General features: G+C 39.1%; 1 protein-coding gene and 1 pseudogene across 1 annotated transcript; one reads left to right on the top strand and one right to left on the bottom strand.

The window, feature by feature from the left end:
- The first annotated feature begins 1,395 nt into the window (after positions 1–1,395).
- Positions 1,396–4,303, top strand: LOC120155312 (probable protein phosphatase 2C 25). Its single transcript, XM_039166868.1, has 4 exons — positions 1,396–1,765; positions 2,660–3,024; positions 3,652–3,888; positions 3,979–4,303. The coding sequence occupies exons 1-4, from the start codon at positions 1,438–1,440 to the stop codon at positions 4,213–4,215; spliced, it is 1,167 nt and encodes a 388-aa protein (XP_039022799.1). The 5' UTR covers positions 1,396–1,437; the 3' UTR covers positions 4,216–4,303.
- A 6,592-nt stretch (positions 4,304–10,895) lies between these two features.
- On the bottom strand, positions 10,896–12,563 carry LOC120153305 (annotated as a pseudogene).
- Between the last annotated feature and the right edge of the window lie 11,200 nt (positions 12,564–23,763).

Here is a 23,763-nt window from a genome sequence, read left to right as displayed (position 1 = left end):
ACCATATAAGATTTATATATATATATATATATATATATATAATACTTTTTTGCATTATAATGTTATTTGATATATCAAATACAATCTAAAATTATGAAATATATTCATAATATTATATTTTAAAGAAATTATTTTGAGGGTAAAATATTGATGAGAGTATAAAGGAGTCAAAGAATTGATGGGAAAAAGAATGTGCAAACAATTGTAGTCAAATGACCAAATTGAATAAAATATAAAGTTAAGGGACTAAATAAAAAATAGAGTACAATTTTAGCAAAAAGGTAATAATTGAATTTACATAGGTATTCTATTGTGGTATATGAGCATATAGTTCAAATTTGGTAAAAAAAACTTAAAATAAAAGATGAATTGAAGAAATAAAGAAAATATAAAAAATTAAGGTACTATATTGAAAAATAAAAAAGTGTTATAGAAAAGAGGAATTGAAAGTAAAAATGTATTATATAATGATTTATAAGCACGTGGTTCAAATTTGGTAAAAAATGGACTTAAAATGAAAGAAAAATTGAAGGAATACTTGAATTAGATATTAAATTGTAAAACTATCAAAATAATAATTTAAATTTTTGATTTTTCGAGTAACTCGAGATTTCAAAATTTTAACTCACTCGAACTCGAAAACCGAATTTATATTTCTGATTTTTCGAATCGAGTCGAATTTTACTCGACTTACGGGAAAGATAGAAAAGCAGGGTAGGCTTTGTTTCACAGAGATGTAATTTAATGATATTTAAAAACGGTAATGGAAATGTATTCTATTAGCATCACATGTTCATATTTATTTATGGATCTATATAGTCCATGTTACGCAATTCTAAAACTTAAGATTTTATAACGAGAAGATTTAGATTCAAATTAAAAAATTAAATTTATAAATAAGATAAGATTTATATTCCCAGAATTGGTTGTTTTCCTTCCTAATAGAACTTGGAGGGAAGGAAAGAGAAGAGGGTCCCAGATCTGATCTGATATTGAAGATTAATGGCATTATCGTAATTCATGCTCCAAAATTTTACAAAGAAAGAAAAAAAAAGAACAATTGAAAAAGACAACTTTCTGTTTTATTTATTTAAAAAAGAAAAATGAAAAAGCATTGCTATTTGCTTATAGGCTTCGTCAACTCTCCTCCCACTGTTTCTCTGTCTCTCTGATCCATCATCATCGTCTTCTTCTTCTTCTTTGATCCATCTCTCTAACAGCCACCCCTTTAAAACTCATCAATTCTTGGGACTTCCGTCGCTTTTTCAAGAAACCCAAATCGGAATTCACTTCCTTTGATAGCAAACCATAGTGGGATTCTAAAAAAAATTCACTATCCGGACCTTGAAAAGCCCCTTTTTCAATTGAAGCTTCGACCTTTTGTGAGTCCGAAGTGATTTTTTTAATAAAGGGTATTGTTTTTAAAGGAAATGAGGGATGTTTTCATGGTTGGCAAGGATAGCTTTCGCTTGTTGGGGACCAGTGAGTCGATATGCCCGTATGAACAAGGATAATAACAACAGCAGTAATAATGAGCTTGAAGAAGATTCTTCATCTTTACGTGATTCACTTCTTTGGTGTAGAGACCTTGAGAAACACTCTTATGGTGATTTCTCATTTGCTGTTGTTCAAGCCAATGAGATCATTGAAGATCATAGTCAAGTTGAGACCGGCAAAGATGCTACTTTTGTTGGTGTCTACGATGGACATGGCGGCCCTGATGCTTCTCGCTTTATCTCCGATCATCTCTTTCAAAACATAATTAGTAACTTCTCTTCTTCTTCTTCTTCTTCTTCGCTTGTCAATTTTCTTATTTCCTCTCTTCTTTCTATCTTTTAATTTTGCAAACGGTTTTTACTTTAGAGGACTGGTTTTTTTTTCCCTGTTGAATTTTTAATTGGTGCTAATTAATTATGTTGTGATTTCTGTGACTGGTGCGTTGGACTTTTGTGCTTTTTCTCTTCTTTTTTTTTTTTAAAAAAAAAATTGGATATTTTTCTTGTAATTTATATGAATTTTAAGCCATCTTGAAGCATTTTTTGTTTAGAATTTTCTTGATTGTTGTGTTTGTAGTAAATATATTTGCTTGTTTCCTTTTTCATATTTGTTCGAGCCTCACCGAGTTTAATATTTGTCTGATTGTCTGTTTTTCTTGGACTTTACTGATAAAATGATGCGATGCCACATTTGAGTTGGATATTATTTGGAATTCCAACTTGGTAAATGAAAATTTTGTTTCTAATATAAAATTGTTGTGGCTTCAAGTTGCAACAAACAAAGCAACTGAAAGTCGACTCTGAAAGCTCAATATCTGCTTAAATCAAGAGTATCAAATTTGATTCATCAGAATATACCTGGGACCGGATTTTCGTCATCAAAATGTCATAGGAGAAGCCTGATTTTCATTTTATTTTTCTAATTTCCTTTGATTGTGGACCTTGGTTTTTTATGATAACCAAAGAGAAAAGCGATAATGGAATAAGATTCCTTAGAATATGCTCATGTTTCTATAGTTGCTAGTTCTCTTTACTGCCTGGTGGACTGTTTGGATACGATTTGAACGTGATGATCGTGGCCTTCCTTTGGAATTACATGAACCATCTAGTTTGCATTGGATGCTTTTGTTGCTATGTAATTCATTTGATGTATCATTCAACAGGGTTTGCTCGAGCAGATGGAACCATCTCTGAAGATACACTTAAAAGTGCTTTCTCTGCCACCGAGGATGAGTTTCTGAATCTTGTACGTAGGTCGTGCGGAATAAAACCATTAATTGCAGCAATAGGATCTTGTTGTCTGGTTGGAGTTATATGGAGGGGAACGTTATACGTTGCTAATTTGGGCGATTCTCGAGTTGTAATCGGGTATTTAGGCAGATCGAACAAGATAGTTGCTGAGCAGTTGACTAGAGATCATAATGCAAGTATAGAGGAGGTGAGACAGGAACTCAGGTCATTGCATCCAGATGATTCTCATATTGTTGTTATGAAGCATGGAGTATGGCGTATTAAGGGCATCATTCAGGTATGGTTACTTTTCTTCATTATCATCTGATTTCCATGTTTTCTGCTATGATGTATGTGCTGTTATTTATGGGGACCACAATTAGGACACACAAACAAAAGAAGGTGTACTTTCTCTTTCTTTTTAATTGAATCTCTTTACATAAGCAAACTGAAGCATAATTTGCTTACTTAGTTTTAAGATTGTTTGCGATGATTACATCCATGAACAAGTAAGTTCAAGCTTTTTTTTTGTTTGCTCCTCTGATGGCGGCCTGCTTTTGTCCGAGAACAATGCACACACCCTACAGACACAACTCCGGAACCTCTAGGGAGAATGATACTCCCTTTTACCACTTAGATCACTTAATGGGTTCAGCTCAAGCTATCTTTATAATGTAACCCATTTGGGAAATACTCCACTTTTCTAGAACTCATTGTTTTGACTGCTATGGTACACTAAGCACATTCAGCAAGCTGCGTGCATTGTAGTTGATTTTTAATATGAACATTTATCTTCGAAAAGTCTGATTTCTCTTGATCCTCACTTGAAGGTCGATTTGATGTCAGTTTGCTTGCAACACATTTTGTGTTTTGACTTTTCTATGTTCTTTGTGTTTACATGTGAATTACTATGAACTGAGATCAGGTATCTAGATCTATAGGAGATGCATACTTGAAGCGGCCAGAGTTTTCTCTTGATCCTTCTTTCCCACGATTTCACCTTTCCGAGCCCATTCGTCGACCCGTGTTAACAGCTGAACCATCCTTGTGCACCAGAGTGTTACAATCAAGTGATAAGTTCCTCATTTTTGCGTCCGACGGACTTTGGGAACATTTGACAAATCAGCAGGCAGTCGAGATAGTTTATAAATATCCACGAGCAGTAAGTTCCATTTTCAGTGCATTGGCTTTTTACTATCGAACTTTTAAGTCCCTTATCTCGCTCTCCTGTTTCCTCCCCAAAAAATTATAGGGAATTGCAAGAAGGCTTGTTAAAACAGCATTAAGTGAGGCAGCAAGGAAAAGAGAGATGAGGTATGATGATCTTAAGAAGGTCGATAAAGGTATTCGACGGTTTTTCCATGATGATATTACGGTGGTTGTCATCTTCATAGACCATGAATTGTCTGGCACAAATATGTCTGTACCTGAGCTATCTATACGGGGATTCGTCGACACTATTGGACCATCAAACTTCAACATTCTTTGAGGTTTGATGATGAATATCAGCAAATACACGGGCCTTATCATTTGAATTAATATTGTCACTTGAAATAATTCCCCCCCCCCCAAAAAAAAACCTCCCAAACAACTGGTAGCTTTTTCTGAAGTTTTTTTTTTCCCAATTACCAAGCAACAATAAACTGAGCTGATTTTCATTATTGTCATTTACTTTTATATGCAACTTATGATGATAAACCTATAAGAGAAGCTCCTTGTTTTTCATGTTCTTTCAAGTAATACATTATTGGTATTAGGAATTAAGGATCCTCATACGATCTTAATTACTGTAACAAGAAACCAAACAGAATTCACAAGCTTTACTTTAACCAGCATGAAAGGCACATAATTATGGGACCAAATCCATATTGTTGATCCAATCAATCGCGGTAAATAAGCCAGGAATCTATTTTTTATTCAAAAATGAAAAAAAATCAAATTACCAAGACAACTGCAACTTTATTGAATGTCACTCAGTTGTAGTAGTAGACCTAACCCAAGATGTTCCCCTAATAAAAGTACACTTGGCTGATATCAAATGATCAACTATTCAAAACTTCTTGCCTCTGGATTCCAGAATTTGAAGTTTTACTATGGATTTTGGACTTTGAGTTCTCGGTTTTTCCTCTGATGTTTAGAGCACCCGAAAACCAGAACAGGGGTGTTGAGATCAGGATTGACAAGTAGCTACAATATCCGGTTAAACAAACATAAACACGAATGCACCTCGTAGTGATCGTCTGAGAGTACTAACAACTTAATTAACCGATGCTACATGTGTTAATCTATACATACTGCATCTCGTTTTGATCTAAAGATAAATTAAAGAAATTGCAATAGGAATGGTGTTTCAGATACGCGAGCAAGCAAACTATGGTAAATACAACATCAAGAAAATGCATGAACAGAAGCCAAAAGACTTAAAGGGCTAACAATGAAAGCAACTGCAGACACTTGATGAGCTTATTCCTGGATGATTAAAATTGAAATTCTTGTTCTTCTTTTCCTTCAAAGTTACACATCACCACAGTATATGCTATTTCACACCAAGAAAGTGTTATGGTAGAAGAAGAAGAGAGAAGAGGAAGCATCGAAGAAGAGAGACGAGGAAGCAGGAGCAATTGGGAAAGGGGGATCGAGGGTTAGGGATTGAAGATAGGATTGGGAATTAAATCACACGTGAGATGCACAGGAAACTTACACAGCAGAGGAGCAGGCCTGGAAGGGAATGGCGTGATGGAGCAGCCCAACACGAAGGCCCAGTATCTGATAAAAAATAGAAAGAGAAGAATCATTCTGTTAGATGGTTGTTATGACAATGGACAGCTGGCAGGAATTCTATGGCTTATGTAATTAAATAATACTAGGCTTGATTGTAAAAAGTTTTCTTAGAAAATGAATGATGCAAACTTCTTCTGAAATCTCTCAATTCTTCTTCTAAAACCTATTTTCTTTCGACATTCTTCTCTACAAAAATCCAGTCTATAACAAATTGGTATTCAGAGCCTCGATTCTGGCATGCCAAAGAAGAATCAAACTATGGCTGAAGCTGATTTATCAGGGTTGCAAAAGCAGATTGAAGAATTAACTGCTTTAGTTAAACAAGGACGGGATGAAACCAATCCACCCAAATGGTGGGAAAATCAAGAGAATCGAATCAATGCATTGGAGTCTAGAATGGAAACGAATCAGGGCTATGTGGAAGAGCTATTGAAGATATTGACAGGTAGAACTGGTAACCAAGTGCAATCTGTGGGTGAGCAGGTACAATCTCCTGATACTTCTAAAAATAAGGAAAAGACTCCTGTTATGGTGACTGTGCTGAATGACAAATCTAGGTTTACTTATAAAACTGATGAACCTGGGATATTAAAGTCTAAACCTGATGATTGTCTAGCCATTAAGAACAGTTATAGGCCTGAGAATCAAATGGGTGAAAATAGTGATTCTAGACCTATTATAGTGGGACTAGAAGCTGAAAAAAAGGGGCCAGGGAGTTCATTTAGTTCTGGGGTTATGTGGAATAGACCTAAAATAGAACTTCCTTTCTTTGAAGGGGTTAATCCGAGAGGGTGGGTGCAGAAGTGCCTGAAATACTTTTCTATTTGTGGGGTTCCTGTTGAGCAGAGAGTGGAACTAGCTACAATGTATTTAACAGGCAAGGCAGAAGTTTGGTTTGATGGTTACATTATGCAAAAACACCATGTGACATGGCATGAATTTGAAGCTGATCTTTGTCATAGATTCAGTGATAGAACTTTTTCTGATATTGTTGAGGAGTTCACTAAATTGACTCAGAAAGGGTCTGTGGAAGATTATCAAGAGAAGTTTGAGGAGTTACAACCTCATATGTTGTTGCAGAATCCTACTTTGACTGAGGAATTTTTGTGTCACTTTTTATTAGTGGACTTAGAGATGATATCAAGCATAGGGTCAAGGCTTTAGATCCTAAAAACTTATCTGAAGCATCTAAACAGGCCAAACTGTATGAACTGTCTGTGGAGTTTGAGAACAGAAGAGTGAGGTCTTCTTTTAAAAACCCACCCTACCCAAACCCCTTATATATATCTAAACCTACACTGCCAGTACCTACAAACCTACAGTAGTACCAAATCCAAAGCAAAATCTTATGGATTACAGAAGGCAAAATAACCTCTGCTTTAAATGTGGTGAAAAGTATTTGCCGGGCCATCAGTGTAAAACCAGGCAATTGAATATGATTACTGAAGAAGTTGATCCTTCTCTATTAGAGGTATGTCCTACTGATGCTGAGCATATTCAACAACAAGAAGAGGAAAATCTGGAAATTTCTATGAATGCTATTACTGGCTGCATTGGTCATAATACATTGAGAATACAGGGCAATATTCAGGGAAAACCATTGAATATCCTAATTGACAGTGGCAGTACACACAGTTTTTTAACTCCTACATGGGCTGATGCTGGCATACAGATTAATACTGCTTATCCTTTGGCTATTACTGTGGCTAATGGCCAACAGTTGTTCAGTTCTGCTAGATGCAACAAGGTTAAATGGGAAATGCAAGGACATACTTTTTCCCATGATTTTAGATTACTTAAATTGGGAGGCAGTGACATGGTATTGGGAGTTGATTGGATGAAGTTATTCAGTCCAATTTTGATGGACTTTAATAATATGACACTAAGTTTTGATCATGAAGGGGAACAGATTTGTATTCAGGGTCAACAAACCTCTACTGAATTATATCAAATATCAGGAGCTACTTTGCTTAAAATGAGTGCAAGGGATTCTGATATTATTGGTCATATTATCCTATTGACTATGACAGGACACTCTTCTTCTGTTCCTATAGAATTGCAACCTATATTGGATAAATACAGCAAGGTTTTGCTGAACCAGAAGGCCTACCTCCTCAGAGGTCACATGACCATGCAATTCCACTAATACCTACTGCCACACCTGTTAATCTACGGCCTTATAGATTTCCTCATAATCAGAAGACTGAAGTTGAAAAACAGATAGCTGCTATGCTTTCTTCTTCTGTCATTCAGCCAAGCAGGAGCCCTTTTGCCTCTCCCTGCCTTCTTATTAAAAAGAAGGATGGCACTTGGAGGTTTTGTGTTGACTACAGACAACTAAACAGTTTGACCATCAAAGATAAGTTTCCTATTCCTATAGTGGAAGACTTATTGGATGAGTTAAATGGGGCAGTTTACTTTTCTAAGATTGATTTGAGATCAGGTTATTGGCAGATCAGAATTAAACCAGAAGATATTTACAAAACTGCCTTTAGAACTCATCAAGGGCATTATGAGTTTAAGGTAATGCCTTTTGGCCTTACTAATGCACCTGCTACATTTCAGGCTCTCATGAATGAGTTGTTCAGTTCTTTTCTTAGAAAATTTGTTTTAGTCTTCTTTGATGATATTTTGATTTATAGCAGCAGTATGCAACAACATGTTGAACATTTGAGGCTTGTTTTGGAAGTTTTAAAGGTGAACCAATTATTTGCAAAGTTATCTAAGTGTTTTTTTGGCCAGACTACAGTGGAATATCTTGGTCATATTATCTCTGCTGCAGGAGTGTCTACTGATCCTAGCAAAGTGGAAGTTATGCAGAATTGGCCTCAGCCTAAAACCCTTAAATCTCTCAGAGGGTTTCTAGGTCTAACTGGATATTACAGAAGATTTATTAGGCACTATGGTATTATTAGCAAACCATTAACACAGATGTTAAAAAAGGATGGTTTTCACTGGAATTCTGCTGCTTACAGTGCTTTGAAGATCTTAAGAAGGCTATGTGTTCTGCTCCAGTTTTAGCATTGCCTGATTTTTCTAAAACATTTTATTTAGAAACAGATGCTAGCTCAGGAGGTGTAGGGGCTGTTTTATCTCAGGAAGGAAGACCTCTTGCTTATTTGAGTAAAGCTCTAAGCCCTAGACACTCAGCATTATCTATTTATGAAAGAGAATATCTTGCTATTCTCTTGGCTGTGTCTAAATGGAGGCATTATTTGGAGAGTGCAACATTTATTATTAAGACTGATCATGAGCCCCTAAAGTTTCTATTGGAGCAAAAGTTAACTACAACTATCCAAAAGAAAGGGTTGACAAAGTTATTGGGATTAGATTATACAATTCAGTATAGAAAGGGGAAATCAAATGTAGTTGCTGATGCTTTATCTAGAAGATGGGAGGATCAAGCTCAATGCTTGACTATGGGAGTGACAGTTTTGATACCTAGTTGGGTTCAGGAGATTGAAGAAAGCTATAAGAGTGACTCTTTAGCTCAGAATTGGATTTCAATTCTGACTATTACTCCTATGGCTGACAGTAAGTGGAAGTTTTCTAAGGCTGTTCTTAGATATGATGGGAGAGTTTATTGGATCTACTGGAAGCCTTAGATTACAGATTATACAATCTTTACATGACTCCTCAAGGGGGACACTCCGGGGCTCAGGCTACATATTATAAGATTAGGTCTAATTTTTATTGGCCAAATCTTAAATCTATGGTTGCTGCTTATGTTAGATGTTGCCAGACTTGCCAGCAAACTAAAGTGGAGCATTTAGCAAAGCCTGGTTTATTACAGCCACTACCTATTCCTAACCAGGCTTGGGAAATAATTTCTATGGATTTCATTGAAGGGTTGCCTACTTCACTAAAGAAAAATTGTATTTTGGTAATAGTAGATAAATTTACCAAATACAGTCATTTTCTCCCTTTAGCTCACCCTTATTCTGCAGCAGAGGTGGCTAAGCTCTACTTAGACAATGTGTACAAGCTACATGGCCAACCTAAAATGGCCATTTCTGATAGGGATAAGACCTTCACAAGTTTATTTTGGAAGGAATTTATGAAACAGTTAGGCACCAAGACAGTGTTCAGCACTGCTTACCATCCAGAAACAGATGGTCAAACAGAGAGAGTTAACCAGTGTTTGGAGCAGTATTTGAGAGGATTTTGTTTTTATAAACCTAAGCAATGGACTAAGTGGCTATCACATGCTGAATGGTGGTACAATACCACTTATCATACTGCCCTCAAGTTAACTCCTTTTCAGGCTTTATATGGCTACAAACCACCTATTATGGTTTGGCCTACAGAGTCTACAGTACATACTATTGCAGAAATCATGAACAACAGAGAAGTTACTAGACAGTTAATTCAAACTCAATTGCAGATGGCAAGTAATCGCATGAAGCAGCAACAAGATAAAAACAGAACTGAAAGGGTTTTTGAAGTAGGAGATATGGTCTACCTGAAATTGCAACCCTATCGACAGACATCTATTGCCCTGAGAAAGAATTTGAAATTAGCAGCAAAATATTATGGACCTTATAAAATTATTGAAAAGATTGGAAAAGTCGCTTATCGATTGGACTTACCGAAATCCTCTCGCTTGCATCCAGTCTTCCATGTGAGCCTTTTGAAGAAGTTCATCGGTGATTCATTGATTGCTGTCACTGAACCTCCTACAGTAGATGAAGAAGGAGGGTTACAAATCAAACCCTTGAAGATTATGGCAAGACGAATCGTAAATCGAAAGGGAAAACCTGTCACTCAGCTTTTGGTTCGTTGGGAGAATCTGACTGAAGAAAATGATACTTGGGAGGATTATACGACTCTCAAAGGCCAGTTTCCTGCGTTCGATCCTTGGGGACAAGGCTCGTCTCGAGGGATGGGTATTGTTATGGTAGAAGAAGAAGAGAGAAGAGGAAGCATCGAAGAAGAGAGACGAGGAAGCAGGAGCAATTGGGAAAGGGGGATCGAGGGTTAGGGATTGAAGATAGGATTGGGAATTAAATCACACGTGAGATGCACAGGAAACTTACACAGCAGAGGAGCAGGCCTGGAAGGGAATGGCGTGATGGAGCAGCCCAACACGAAGGCCCAGTATCTGATAAAAAATAGAAAGAGAAGAATCATTCTGTTAGATGGTTGTTATGACAATGGACAGCTGGCAGGAATTCTATGGCTTATGTAATTAAATAATACTAGGCTTGATTGTAAAAAGTTTTCTTAGAAAATGAATGATGCAAACTTCTTCTGAAATCTCTCAATTCTTCTTCTAAAACCTATTTTCTTTCGACATTCTTCTCTACAAAAATCCAGTCTATAACAGAAAGCATCATTGATATTCAATATAACATTAACATTCCCTTTGGTAGGGGTCATGGAGACAAGAAAAGAAAGGAAACAAGCTCGAGCTACAAATTAATGAATGTTGTTATGAAATTTCAGCAGGAATGGCCAGTACGCTACATCTATTGAAAGAATTTGGCAACTGGTTCAAAATTCCTGCCTGATACACCTAATCTTCATTACTAAACAAGGATTTCCTTTTTTATTAATTTGAGTAAGTACAAAGTAGAATCTGTTCAAAAATAACCCTCAACCATTTAACAATAAACGCTCACACCCCTGACATTCTTGGTGTTTGAACCCATGACCTCAAGAAATAAAAAATTGTTAACCACCGAGGTCACTTGGTTTGTGCTTTTGAAAACAATATCCATGTATACTGCTGTGTTAAAATCACTACCAGTAAACGATTAAAATCATTCTAAATCCTAAATATGGAAACTGCTGTCTGCTGCATTATTTTTCCATTTGGTACAATCCTTAAACTGCTCAACTCCTGAACCTCTAACTAATTAATGGGAGGATAAGCGCATTATGACACCGAACTATAACTCATTCGCAAATCTACTACAAACTTAAGGCAAGCATAAACTAATGTTATTGATGCAATAATAAACCAGAAGAAGAAAAAACCAAACCTTTTACCTTGAAAATTTTCAGCAGGTCAGGAGCTTTTAATCGAATCAACAAAACCACTGCCAAGAAGCCTCTCTACATACTTGCCAAGAATATCAACCTCCAAATTCACCTTTTGCATCACTTCCTTCAAAGGGATCACCACATTGAGTTGAGTATAATCCACCAACATTAAATTGAAACAGAGCTCCTCTTCAAACACATCCACCGCAGTCAAACTAGTCCCATCCACAGCAATAAACCCTTTGGGCACCACATATTTCAACAGTTTCTTATCAGCCTTGACTTTAATCCAACAACGAATCCTTTTCCACTTCTTTCCTCACTATCATCCCAGTCCCATCAACGTGGCCCTGCACGAAATGACCCCCCATTCGACCCGTGGGCTGGATGGCCCGCTCCAAATTCACCAATGACTCAGGTTTCAGTTCACTCAATGAGGTCTTCCTCAGAGTTTCAGGAGCCAACCCAACCGTGAACTCTCCCAAATGGGTATCGAAATCCGTCACGGTCAGGCAAGTTCCATTAACGGCGATGCTGTTGCCGAGGTGGGCATCTTGTAAAACTGTTTTGGCGAGTATTTTCAGATCGAACCCACCATGATCAGCCTTACCCAATTGCTTGACTTCGCCCATTTCCTCGAAGATGCCGGTGAAAAGGGATCGGATCTTGGGGGTTTGGAAAGATTGGGTCTTGGGTGCGAGTCTGGATGGTTGGGTGAAAAGAGAAAGAGAGGATGGTTTGAAAATAGGGTTGAGTTTGAGGTGAGTTCTGGACGATGGTATTTGAAGGAGGTTGAAGATTACTGGGTGTTTAGAAGGAGAGGCTTTGGGGAGTATGGAGATCGAATTCAGAGATGTCGAGATCGTCATCTTGTTTGCTTTTCTCCTCCTTTTCTTCTCTACCAAAAAATGGAATCAGAACAAAGTAAGTTCAGTTTGTCTGAATTCCAAACTGCTCAATCTTAAAACCTTGTATGTTGCATCTGCAGATTGATCTCAGCCAACGGGAGAAGAGAACCACCTACAATCTTGATACATGGACGACGGTCCCTTTTATTTTTGGACTGTTCTGTTTTAGTTACTGATTTAAAAAAAAAATTGATTTTGATACTTTCTCAAGTTATAATATTTTGGTCATTCTGATTTGGACTACGCGGTTTTAGGTAGGGGGTGTTAATCTCATATTAACCTGTGATGGTTTAATCGATATAATCGTTATATTTTATATATCAATTAATCGAATCATCAAAATTAATTGATTTTGATTAATCAAATTGTTAAAAATAACTATTAACTATAACATTTACAAATTTTAACAAATAATTAATTATCAATTAATCGTTAAAAAATATAATTATATTTTTTAGTGTCGGAACCGTCTTTCCGTTGGGTCCCGGAATCGGGCTTCGACTTGAAAAATGTGGATTGGAGTCGCCACCGATCTTTTGTTTTTAAAAAATGGGTAGATCAGATACCTTATTTCTTAGCTGATCTGCGTTTTACCAGAGACGTGTCGGATTCGGGAGCCGGCTACAGTCAAGGAAGGGTTAGCACCCTTGAACTGCCCTTTCGGTACTACGTAATTTCCAGTTATCTTTAATTAAGAAAATTGAAAGTTTAACTTAAAAGGTAGAAACAACGATCCGATTACTTACCTTTGATTGATTTAAACACCCCTCAGAGAAATAAAGACATTAAAAAACGAAAATGAATAAAATAAAACGAACAAAGGAAATAATAATGAATATAAAATAAAGAAATAATAAAAAAAATTAAAAGTGAAATAAATGAATGAAAGTAACAATAAATAAAGAATAAAAAAACGAATAAATATATACATAATAACCAAATATTGAATAATAAAATAATAAGTAAAAATATATAATAAAAATATACATAAGAAAGATATAATAATAAAAATAATATATATATATATATGTAATGAGAAAATAACAAAAAATATAATATAATATAACATAAAAGATAAAAGATCAATAATAGAGAAATATAATAAATAGATAAAAAAAATTAAATATATATATAATATATAATAATAAAATATAATATTTAAAAAAAGAATCAAATAAAAAATAAAGAAGTATACGTATATAATAGAAATGTATATGAAACCAAATAAATGACACAAAATAAAAAATACAAGGATTAAATTGAAGTAAAAGCTAGTTGAGTGTCAAAATTGAGAGTAAATAAAAAAATTAGATGCCAAATTAAGATGGATTCTAGGTCAAAAAAGCCTTTAAAAACATAGGGGGGCCAAAACTGGGATTAACCCACTTCGAAGCAAAAATGCGCGGGTCAGAAAAGACCCATCGGGTCGACTCGCGGATCTCAAATGACCCATGGGTCATGTATATAAGCCAATATATTTACCAAATGCTTCATTTTCTCTTTAGCTTAAAACCGAGCCCTCCCCTATCTCTAAAGTTTCTCTCGTTTATTCAACCGTGTTCTTCATTTGAAGAACATGGCCACCGCTGAAATCCAGAAAACGACCAATGGCCACCCCGCGCCGCCTCGCCGGCCGCCGTTGAACGGTGCCGACCGTCGTTCATCGGCGGTAAACCCTAAAAAAATTTTATTTTTTCCGAAAGCCCTTCACCTCCTCGTTTCAAAAAACCAAAATCGTTTCTTTAAAAAGTAAGCCTTGGGGGCTAGATCTGGGTTCGAAAATCTCGACCTATACCCCTGTTCATCAGCTTTTTTAGCGTATTTGAGGTTTGGAACGAGCACAAAACGGAAACAAAACACAAACAACTCCCACATGCAAGCGTATCAAACAAAAAAAAGGTAAGGTTTTTACCTCTGTAGCCTTCGAAGTTTTCAATAAAACTACTTGGATTGCTTTGAATATTGGTATAACTTTGCTCGAAAATTTTTTGCCTTTGTTTCGTGTAATCCCCTTGTATTCTTTGGTATTCGTAGGATCCCCTCAATGGGTTCTGATTACATATATTTATAGGAATAAAAATCCTATTTTTAGGTATTTACAACCGAATAAAACTCTAATGCAATCTTGTTTGTGTTTGTTGGTGATGACCGAGACTCTAGCGCCGGATGGTTCGGTAGGTTGAAGCGTGTTGGTTGGAGTCCCACACGTCCACGATCTTGGCTTGGTTTGTTTTTGGGTGTTTCATGTGACCACGACGCCGAGAAAACTGGTGTTGTTAAGAGGCGTACGGCTGTGGGGGCTCTCGTTGAAGCTTGCGGCGCTGAGGATGAATCTGCTAGGGTTCTGGAAACCCTAGCCCGAGCATGGTTCGTGGGTCCAGTTCAAGGCTTCATTGGATGCGGGTTCTAGACTGGGTTGGGTCACGTGCAACTGGATCGCCCCTTGTAATAATTCCAGGCCCCGTTTTTAGGCCTGAAACAAAAATAAAATGGATGTAAATGTGATGCTTCAATAAAATAATAAAACTTATAATATATATAATATATATATGTTTATTTCGGTCAACAAAAGTGTGTCTGCAGCTGCCCCTCTTTACCCATAGTCGTGTAACGGGGATAGGGCAAAGATTAAAAGACACATTTTTCATATGTATCGAATGCCCTCTGTCGTAGAGTTGAAACCCGATATTTGGATTAAATCAAGAAATGACTCCCTCGTCGTGAGGTTGAGTTGAACTGGAAACTTCTAAGAATGATATCATTCGCCGTGAAGTTGAAATCGAACTCAAAGCTTTTGGCAAGTGACTCATGGATCGTCTTCTGGCTCAAGATACTTCGTCGTGAAGGTGAAACTTGATCTGAAGACTTTGGTGTCGCTGTGTTACAGATGACTCTCTCGTCGTGAAGTCGAGTCAATCTGTTTGGAATCGTATATGGCTCATTTGTCGTGAAGTTGAGCCTGAGAATTGGATATCCCCCGTCGTGAGGTTGAAATCCAATACAAGCTGTGTTGTTTCAAGGCCGATATCATTCGGTGTGAAGTTGAAATTGACTCTGAAACTTGGAAAGTGTTTGTTGACAACCAGCGGCCCCTTCGTTGTGAAGTTGAACTTGCGTTGTCTCGAGTCTAACATCCTTCGTTGTGAAGTTAAAATTGGCTCTAAAATTGAGAAATATTTGTTGACAACCAGCGGTCCCTTCGTCGTGAAGTTGAACTTGTGTTGTCTGGAGTCCAATATCCTTTGTTGTGAAGCAGAAATTGTTTCTGAAATTGAGAAATGTTTGTTGACAACCAGCGGTCCCTTCGTCGTGAAGTTGAACTTGCGTTGTCTGGAGTCCAATATCCTTCGTTGTGAAGTTGAAATTGGCTCTGAAATTGAGAAATGTTTGTTGACAACCAGCGGTCCCTTTGTCGTGAAGTTGAACTTGCGTTGTCTGGAGTCCAATATCCTTCGTTGTGAAGTTGAAATTGGCTCTGAAATTGAGAAATGTTTGTTGACAACCAGCGGTCCCTTCGTCGTGAAGTTGAACTTGCGTTGTCTGGAGTCCAATATCCTTCGTTGTGAAGCAGAAATTGGCTCTGAAATTGAGAAATGTTCGTTGACAACCAGCGGTCCCTTCGTCGTGAAGTTGAACTTGCGTTGTCTGGAGTCTAATATCCTTCGTTGTGAAGTTGAAATTGGCTCTGAAATTGAGAAATGTTTGTTGACAACCAGCGGTCCCTTCGTCGTGAAGTTGAACTTGCGTTGTCTGGAGTCCAATATCCTTCGTTGTGAAGTTGAAATTGGCTTTGGGTAAAACCTGCAAAGATATGCATATATGTGATGTTATGGATGTCATGCTCTTAGGTATGCCTAAAATGCATATGCAACATATGTTATTTTGAGCTCTGGAGAGTAATCTCGATCTCCGGTGGCCTGTCGTTGTTGACTCTTGAGCTTGAAGTTCCGATCTCTGATCTTGAATTCTTCAAATGTTTGATGATTTTTTTTTGAAGATGCTTCTCAACTATCTCAAGCATGTACATGAGCCTTGATCGGCTTTTGGGTACCTGTACTTTTCAATGAATCTTTGTACAGTAATATGCGATTATCTTTCATAAAAATAAATAAATCATTAGGTTTAAATCTAATTCAAGATGCTCAAAAGGAATTAGAGGAAAGATGGTCTTTATTCATAAGGGAGGAGAGGAACAAACAATACATGGCAAACATTCTAGAAAACGAATACACGGTGATGTGTAAATGAACGTCTTAGATCTCGATAATGTGGGCACTTCTGAGCTGAAAAGTCGTTTGGTGACCTTGAATGCAGCCTTTGCCAAAGGATTTTTGAAAATGCGACAACGTTTTGGGAGAATGCAACATTTCTCCGTTTTGTTGAGTTCGTAGAAGATTCATGTGCCGGGATGTTTCCACTGTTAATATCCAAATCGCCCTTTCTGGGTTTTCAACTTGGACCCATCCTTGGTTGCAAGACGCCCTTTTGCGGGTTTTCATCTTGAACTCACCTTATTTTCTCTTCTTTTGTTCTTTTTTCCTCTTTTTCTTTTCTCAATTTAGGGCGCCCTTTCAGGTTTTCACCCTAAACGTTTTTTTTTTTCAATTTAGGACGCCCTCTCGGGTTTTCATCCTAAGCGAAGTATTTCTTGACTGCGTCTGAGTTAATGGGATGTGGTAGTTCAGGTCCGTCCATTTCAGCCAGGATGAGGGCTCCTCCGGAGAAAGCCTTTTTCACGACATAAGGTCCTTCCCAATTTGGCGTCCATTTTCCTCGGAAATCTTTCTGGACTGGCCAAATTCTTTTTAGCACTAGATCCCCTTTGCGGAATATTCTCGGGCGCACCTTTTTGTCATGTGCTCGGATCATTCGTTTCTGATAGATTTGACCATGATGAATGGCTTTCAGTCTTTTTTCATCTATCAGATTAAGTTGATCATATCTGGATTGTGCCCACTCTGCATCCTCCAGTTTGACTTCTGACAAGACCCTGAGAGACGGAATCTCGACTTCAATGGGTAGCACTGCTTCCATTCCATAGGCTAGTGAAAATGGAGTTGCCCCAGTCGAAGTTCGTACCGAGGTTCGATAAGCGAACAAAGCAAAAGGCAACTTCTCATGCCAATCTTTGTAAGTTTCAGTTGTTTTTTCCACTATCTTCTTAATATTTTTGTTTGCTGCTTCTACTGCTCCGTTCATCTTTGGTCTGTAAGCAGTGGAATTGTGATGTTTTATGTTGAACTGTTCGCAAGCAGCACTCATCATCTTGTTGTTCAAGTTTGTTGCGTTATCGGTGATAATCCTTTCGGGTAGACCATACCGACATATAATTTCTTTCTTCAGAAACTTGCAAATAGTGGATTGAGTGACACTGGCGTATGACGCAGCCTCTACCCATTTCGTGAAATAGTCAATTGCTACGAGAATGAAACGGTGACCATTCGAAGCCTTCGGATGGATTTGCCCGATAACGTCCATGCCCCACACAGAGAAAGGCCATGGTGACATCATTACATGAAGCGGATGGGGTGGAACATTTATCTTGTCTCCATAAATCTGACATTTATGACATCTCCTAGCATAGTTGATGCAATCACTTTCCAGTGTGGACCAAAAATATCCGCATCTCATTATTTGTCTTGACATCATATGCCCATTTGCATGTGCTCCACAAACCCCATCATGTACTTCTTCCACTATCATTTTTGCCTCCTCAGCATCGGCGCACCTTAACAGAACTTGGTTATGGCTTTTCTTGTATAAAACCTCTCTGTCAAGGACATATCCAGCTGCCAACCTTCTAAGGGTTCTCTTCTCGATTTCAGTGGTTTTTTCTGGATAACTCCGATGCTTGATATACTGCAGAATGTCGTAGTACCAAGGCTTAGTGTCTTTCACTTCTTCAATTTGGTAACAATGAGCTGGGTACTCATACGACTGCATGTTAATTGGCATCATTTCAGACTCCCCGCCAGCCTTGAATGTGGCTGCCAAGGTAGCTAAAGCGTCAGCCATTTGATTTTCTTCTCTAGGCACGTAGTGGAAGGTGACTTCGTCGAACTCTTCGAGCAGATCCAACACTAGTTTTCGGTACTCTAATAGCTTTATATCCTTGGTTTCCCACTCTCCTCGGAGCTGATAGATTACTAAGGCTGAGTCTCCATACACTCGCAAAGTCTTTATATTTTGCCCCAGTGCAGCCTGAATTCCCAAGACACAGGCTTCATATTCTGCCATGTTATTGGTATAATCAAAGTTCAGTCTGCTGGTAAATGGGTAGTGACTCCCTTCTGGGGAGACTAGGACTGCCCCGATGCCATGTCCTAGTGCATTTGATGCCCCATCGAAGTGCATTCTCCAGGAACTGTCCGCTGAAATGCTTGCTTCCTCTAAAGATATGGCCATTAAGTCTTCGTCTGGGAAATCAAAGTCCAGCGGCTCATAGCTCTCATCAGTTCTTCTTGCCAAAAAATCGGATATGGCGCTGCCTTTTACCGCTTTTGGCTCACGTATTCGATGTCAAATTCAGACAAAAGCATCTGCCATCGGGCTAACCTTCCGGATAGAGCAGGTACACCCATCATGTATTTTAGAGGGTCTAACTTGGAAATCAGCCAAGTGGTGTGATACAACATGTATTGTCGAAGTCTTTTTGTATCCCAGACCAGGGCACAACAAACCTTCTCAATAGGAGGATATCGGACCTCGCAATCGGTGAACTTCTTGCTTAAGTAGTAGATGGCTCTTTCCTTCTTCCCAGACTCGTCGTGTTGACCCAGGACACACCCCATGGAGCTCTCGAATATGGAGAGATACAAGAACAGAGGTTTTCCTGGGATAGGGGACATCAGGACAGGAGTGCGAGATAAGTACTCTTTTACCTTCTCGAATGCAATCTGACAGTTTTCATCCCATGCCCCAGGGCTATTTTTTCGAAGAAGGCGAAAGATTGGATCACACTTGTCGGTTAACTGAGATATAAACCGAGCTATGTAATTCAATCTTCCTAAAAAACCTCGGAGCTCCTTTTGTGTTTGTGGTGGAGGTAGACTCTGGATAGCCTTGACTTTATCAGGATCAACCTCAATGCCTTTTCTACTGACTACAAAGCCTAATAGCTTCCCGGATGTCACCCCGAAGGTGCACTTGCTAGGATTCAGCCGTAACTGAAATTTTCTCAATCTCTGGAAGAGCTTTCTCAAATTCTCGACATGTTCATTCTCAGTCTGTGCCTTGACAATCATGTCGTCGACATAAACCTCGATTTCTTTGTGCTTCATGTCGTGGAACAGGGTCACCATAGCTCTCTGATATGTTGCCCCAGCATTCTTTAATCCGAAAGGCATCACTTTGTAACAGAAAGTTCCCCACATTGTGACGAAAGTGGTCTTCTCCATATCTTCAGGATGCATCTTGATCTGATTGTACCCCGAAAATCCATCCATGAATGAAAAGTAAGCATTCCCGGCCGTATTGTCCACCAGAGTGTCTATGTGTGGCAGAGGAAAGTTGTCCTTGGGACTTGCCTTGTTAAGGTCCCGGTAATCAACACACATGCGTACCTTCCCGTCCTTCTTCGGCACAGACACTATGTTGGCCACCCACTCCGGGTATTTGGCTACTTGGAGAAAACCGGCATCGAATTGCTTCTTGACTTCTTCCTTGATCTTAAGGAGCATTTCTGGTCGCATTCTTATCAATTTTTGCTGCACAGGTTTGAATTCTGGTTTGATTGGCAGTTTGTGAACTACCATATCAGTGTCTAGTCCCGGCATGTCTTGATACGACCAAGCGAACACATCTCCGTACTCCTGAAGTAAGACTATCAGGTTTTTTCTTGCTTTAGTCGAAAGAGTTGTGCCGATTTTAACCTCCTTTCGATCTTCCTCAGTGCCCAAATTTAAGATTTCGATCGCCTCCTCATGTGGCAGTATTTTCTTTTCTTCTTTTTCTATCATTCTCAACAATTCGGTAGGCAAGTTGTACTCCTCTTGATTATCGCATTCATCAAATTCCCCAAGACAAATGGTTGATTCAAAATCCACTTCTGGATCAGTGCCCACATTATCGTTATCTGGGAACCTGAAAGGAAGAAGATATACATGTGTGAGAGGATAATATCCCACACGGAACGGTCAAGAACTAACTTTGAGAGTAACTAGAAATGAAGTACTGGAATGAAGGAGATAGAGAATGAATTCAAAAATAAAAGAAAAGTTTGTTTGCCATGGAAAAGAAAAATGCATCTTTTATTAAACTTAAACCAAATGTTTATTTACCCTTACAAAAGATCACCTATTGCCCCGGGTATAGGCAAATAGGGATAGTTCGAATATTACTCTGAAAGATTTCTGTAAACCACAGGTAGTTCTTCCACCGACCAACTGCTAGGTACGAACCCATGTGGCAGAAGGCATATCCCGGATCTATCTCCGTTGTCAACATCTTCTGTGGTCACGGCATTAACATTCAGATCTTCCAGAGTCGTTTCTAACTCGGATATGGTGGTCTCAAATACATAACCACCTGACTTGAATGTTCTGAAGAGCGGCGGGAATGTCATAGGCTTCCATTGGAGTTCGTTCCCATTTAATCTGGCCAATCTTCTCTCCCGGTTCTTTCGGATCTCTTTTCTCTTTTCATGATAACTGGGCTGAAAACCGAGCCCAAATTGGTCTAATTTTGGGATAGGAAAGACAGGATTGATCATTCCTTGCAAATATTTACCAAAACCTCTCCCGGTTCTGGCGCCTTGACCCAGGGTTTGCTTGATCTCCATCCTTGTGCATTTGGAGAGTCGAGGTCTTGGGGTTCTCTTTCCTTCCGCCACGAATGTGGCATTCACAAACTCCAAGGAGCGAAACGAACATTCTATCGCTTCCTCATCTACCTCGATGTATGGAGCCTCCGTGGTCACGCTTGCCACGATATCTTCCTCAGCTTTGATAATTACTAAGGCCCCGTCAATGATAAATTTAATTTTCTGGTGCAACGTGGAGGGTACTGCACCTGCTTGATGAATCCACGGCCTTCCTAAAAGACAGCTATAGGACGGCATGATATCCATCACAAGGAACTCAACATCGTAGGTGGCTGGTCCGATGGTCAATGGTACCTCGATCTTTCCGATTACCTCTCTTTTGGTCCCATCAAAGGCTCGGACCACATTCTGACAAGCTCTCATATGAGAGGTATCTATTGGTAGCCTCTTCAGTGTAACCAAAGGCATCACGTTCAAGGCCGAGCCATTATCGATTAAGACGCTTGGTAAAGCGTGCCCCCTACAGTAGGTAGTAATGTGTAACGCCTTTGTTCGGCCTCTTCCTCCGGATGGAATCTCATCATCTGAAAATGAGATGAGATTATCAGCTTGAATATTGTTCACCAGTCGGTCCATCTTACTGACTGGTATGTCTTGTGGCACGAACATTTGATTAAGGACATTCAACAACGCTTCTCGGTGTGCTTCCGAGCTTAAAAATAGTGCTAGCATTGAAGTACGTGTAGGTAAGTTATGGAGCTGTTCTACAATGTTGTACTCGCTGTGCTTCAAGATCTTGAGGAACTCTTTGGCTTCTTTATCCTTTATAGGTTCATTGATAACTAGCACATCTTCTTTGAATGGCTCCAGTGGTCTTTGCCCCACTTTACTATTACTTCCTCCGGAAGTACTCACTTGACACTCGTACTTCCATGGCACTTGCCGATTGTCCTTATATTGAAAAGGCCGAGGTGTGGAGATTACCACTTTGGCTGGTGTTGTCACTGTCATACTTGCCTTAGGGGTAATTATCAAAGGACTACCCCTACCAAATTTTCTATCTGATGATTCTCCAGTGGCACAAACATCTGCCTCTAAGGACTCTTGAATTTCTTCATAAAACTCCAGCTCCTTTCGATCCATCATGAGCTGGACTAACAATCTGAACTCTGGGCAATCTTGTACTTTATGTCCTTCTTCGTTGTGGTAACAACAATGGTTACCATCTTCATTTTCTGTCGTATCTGGATATGGTGCAAGAAGCCCTGCCTTCACCATTTGGCTCCATACCCAAGCCAAAGGAGATTTGATCTCTGAAACACTCGATTTAACTTTCCTGCCCCCTTCGGTAGTAACGGCATTGATTCCTGTCTCCTGATGATTGGGCAAGGGATTCTGGGCGACGTTTGGTGCTCCGGAGTTGAAAGTGATCCAATTTTTGTTTCGTATTCGTTGCACAAGTCTTTTGAATGCGAGACAACTTTCAATCGAATGCCCCTGCACACCGCCATGGTATTCACAGTGAGCGCTCTCGTCATACCATTTCGGGTAAGGGGGATTTATTGGATTCATAGGATAAGGCGACACTGCATGAGTGTCGAAGAGCTGTTGGTATAATTCTTTATACGTCATGGGAATGGGGTCAAACTGTTCCCTTTCCCTTTCTCTTCTTGGTTCTCTCTGGTTCTGTCTAGAAGTACCAGATGGTACAGCTGCTGTGGAATTTGAGCTTGAGATCGTAACCCCTTTGCTGACACTGTAGGTGTTTACATTGTTGATCTCTCGCTCTTTTTTCTTCATGGGAGGTTTTTTAGTGGAGTCTCCTCCCTCAATCTTTCCTTGTTTAATGGCCAACTCGATCATTTCACCGGCCATGACTAAGTCTGAGAAACTTCCCAACGTGATTGCTACCAAGTGCCCGAAGTAAGGTGCCTTCAAGGTCTGTACAAACAGCTTTCTTGTTTCCTTTTCATCCAAGGGTGGATGAACTTGCACAGATAAATCCCTCCATCTCTGTGCGTACTGTCGGAAACTCTCATTGTGTTTCTTCTCTAGGCTTTGTAACATGACCCGGTCTGGTCTCATATCGTTTATATGCTTATACTGCTCCAAGAAAGACTTGGCTAAGTCTTTCCACGTCTTGGTATGAGTTCGGCTAAGCTGGTTGTACCACCGAATAGCTGAACCGGACAGGCTCTCCTGAAAACAATGGATCAGGAGTTGGTCATTCCCGCCATATCCTGTCATCTTTCGACAGAACATAGTGATATGGGCTGAAGGGCAACTGTTCCCGTCGAACTTCTCAAACTCAGGAACTTTAAACTTTGGTGGAAGCACCAAGTCTGGAACTAGGCTCAGCTCCATTGCGTCCACTCCATAATAATCATGGTCTCCCTGGACCATCTTTATTTGATCTTCTAATATTTTTATCTTTTCTTCCATCTTTTTGGCTTTATCTTCCTCATCGAAGTCTGGGACATGATTATCATCCGGATGATCATCAGGGATGATTGTAGGAGTTTGTATCTTCACAGCAGGTGCAACTTTCGCTTTGGTAACGAATGAGTCCCCGGGTAGTGCTGCTTTCCCTTTAGTAGCAGAT

The sequence above is a fragment of the Hibiscus syriacus genome, unplaced genomic scaffold, assembly GCF_006381635.1.
Source record: "Hibiscus syriacus cultivar Baekdansim isolate YM2019G1 unplaced genomic scaffold, ASM638163v2 tig00002840_pilon, whole genome shotgun sequence".
Classification (NCBI taxonomy): Eukaryota; Viridiplantae; Streptophyta; class Magnoliopsida; order Malvales; family Malvaceae; genus Hibiscus; species Hibiscus syriacus.
Note: the sequence above shows the minus strand (reverse complement) of the source record. Positions and strands in the feature narration are given on the sequence as shown.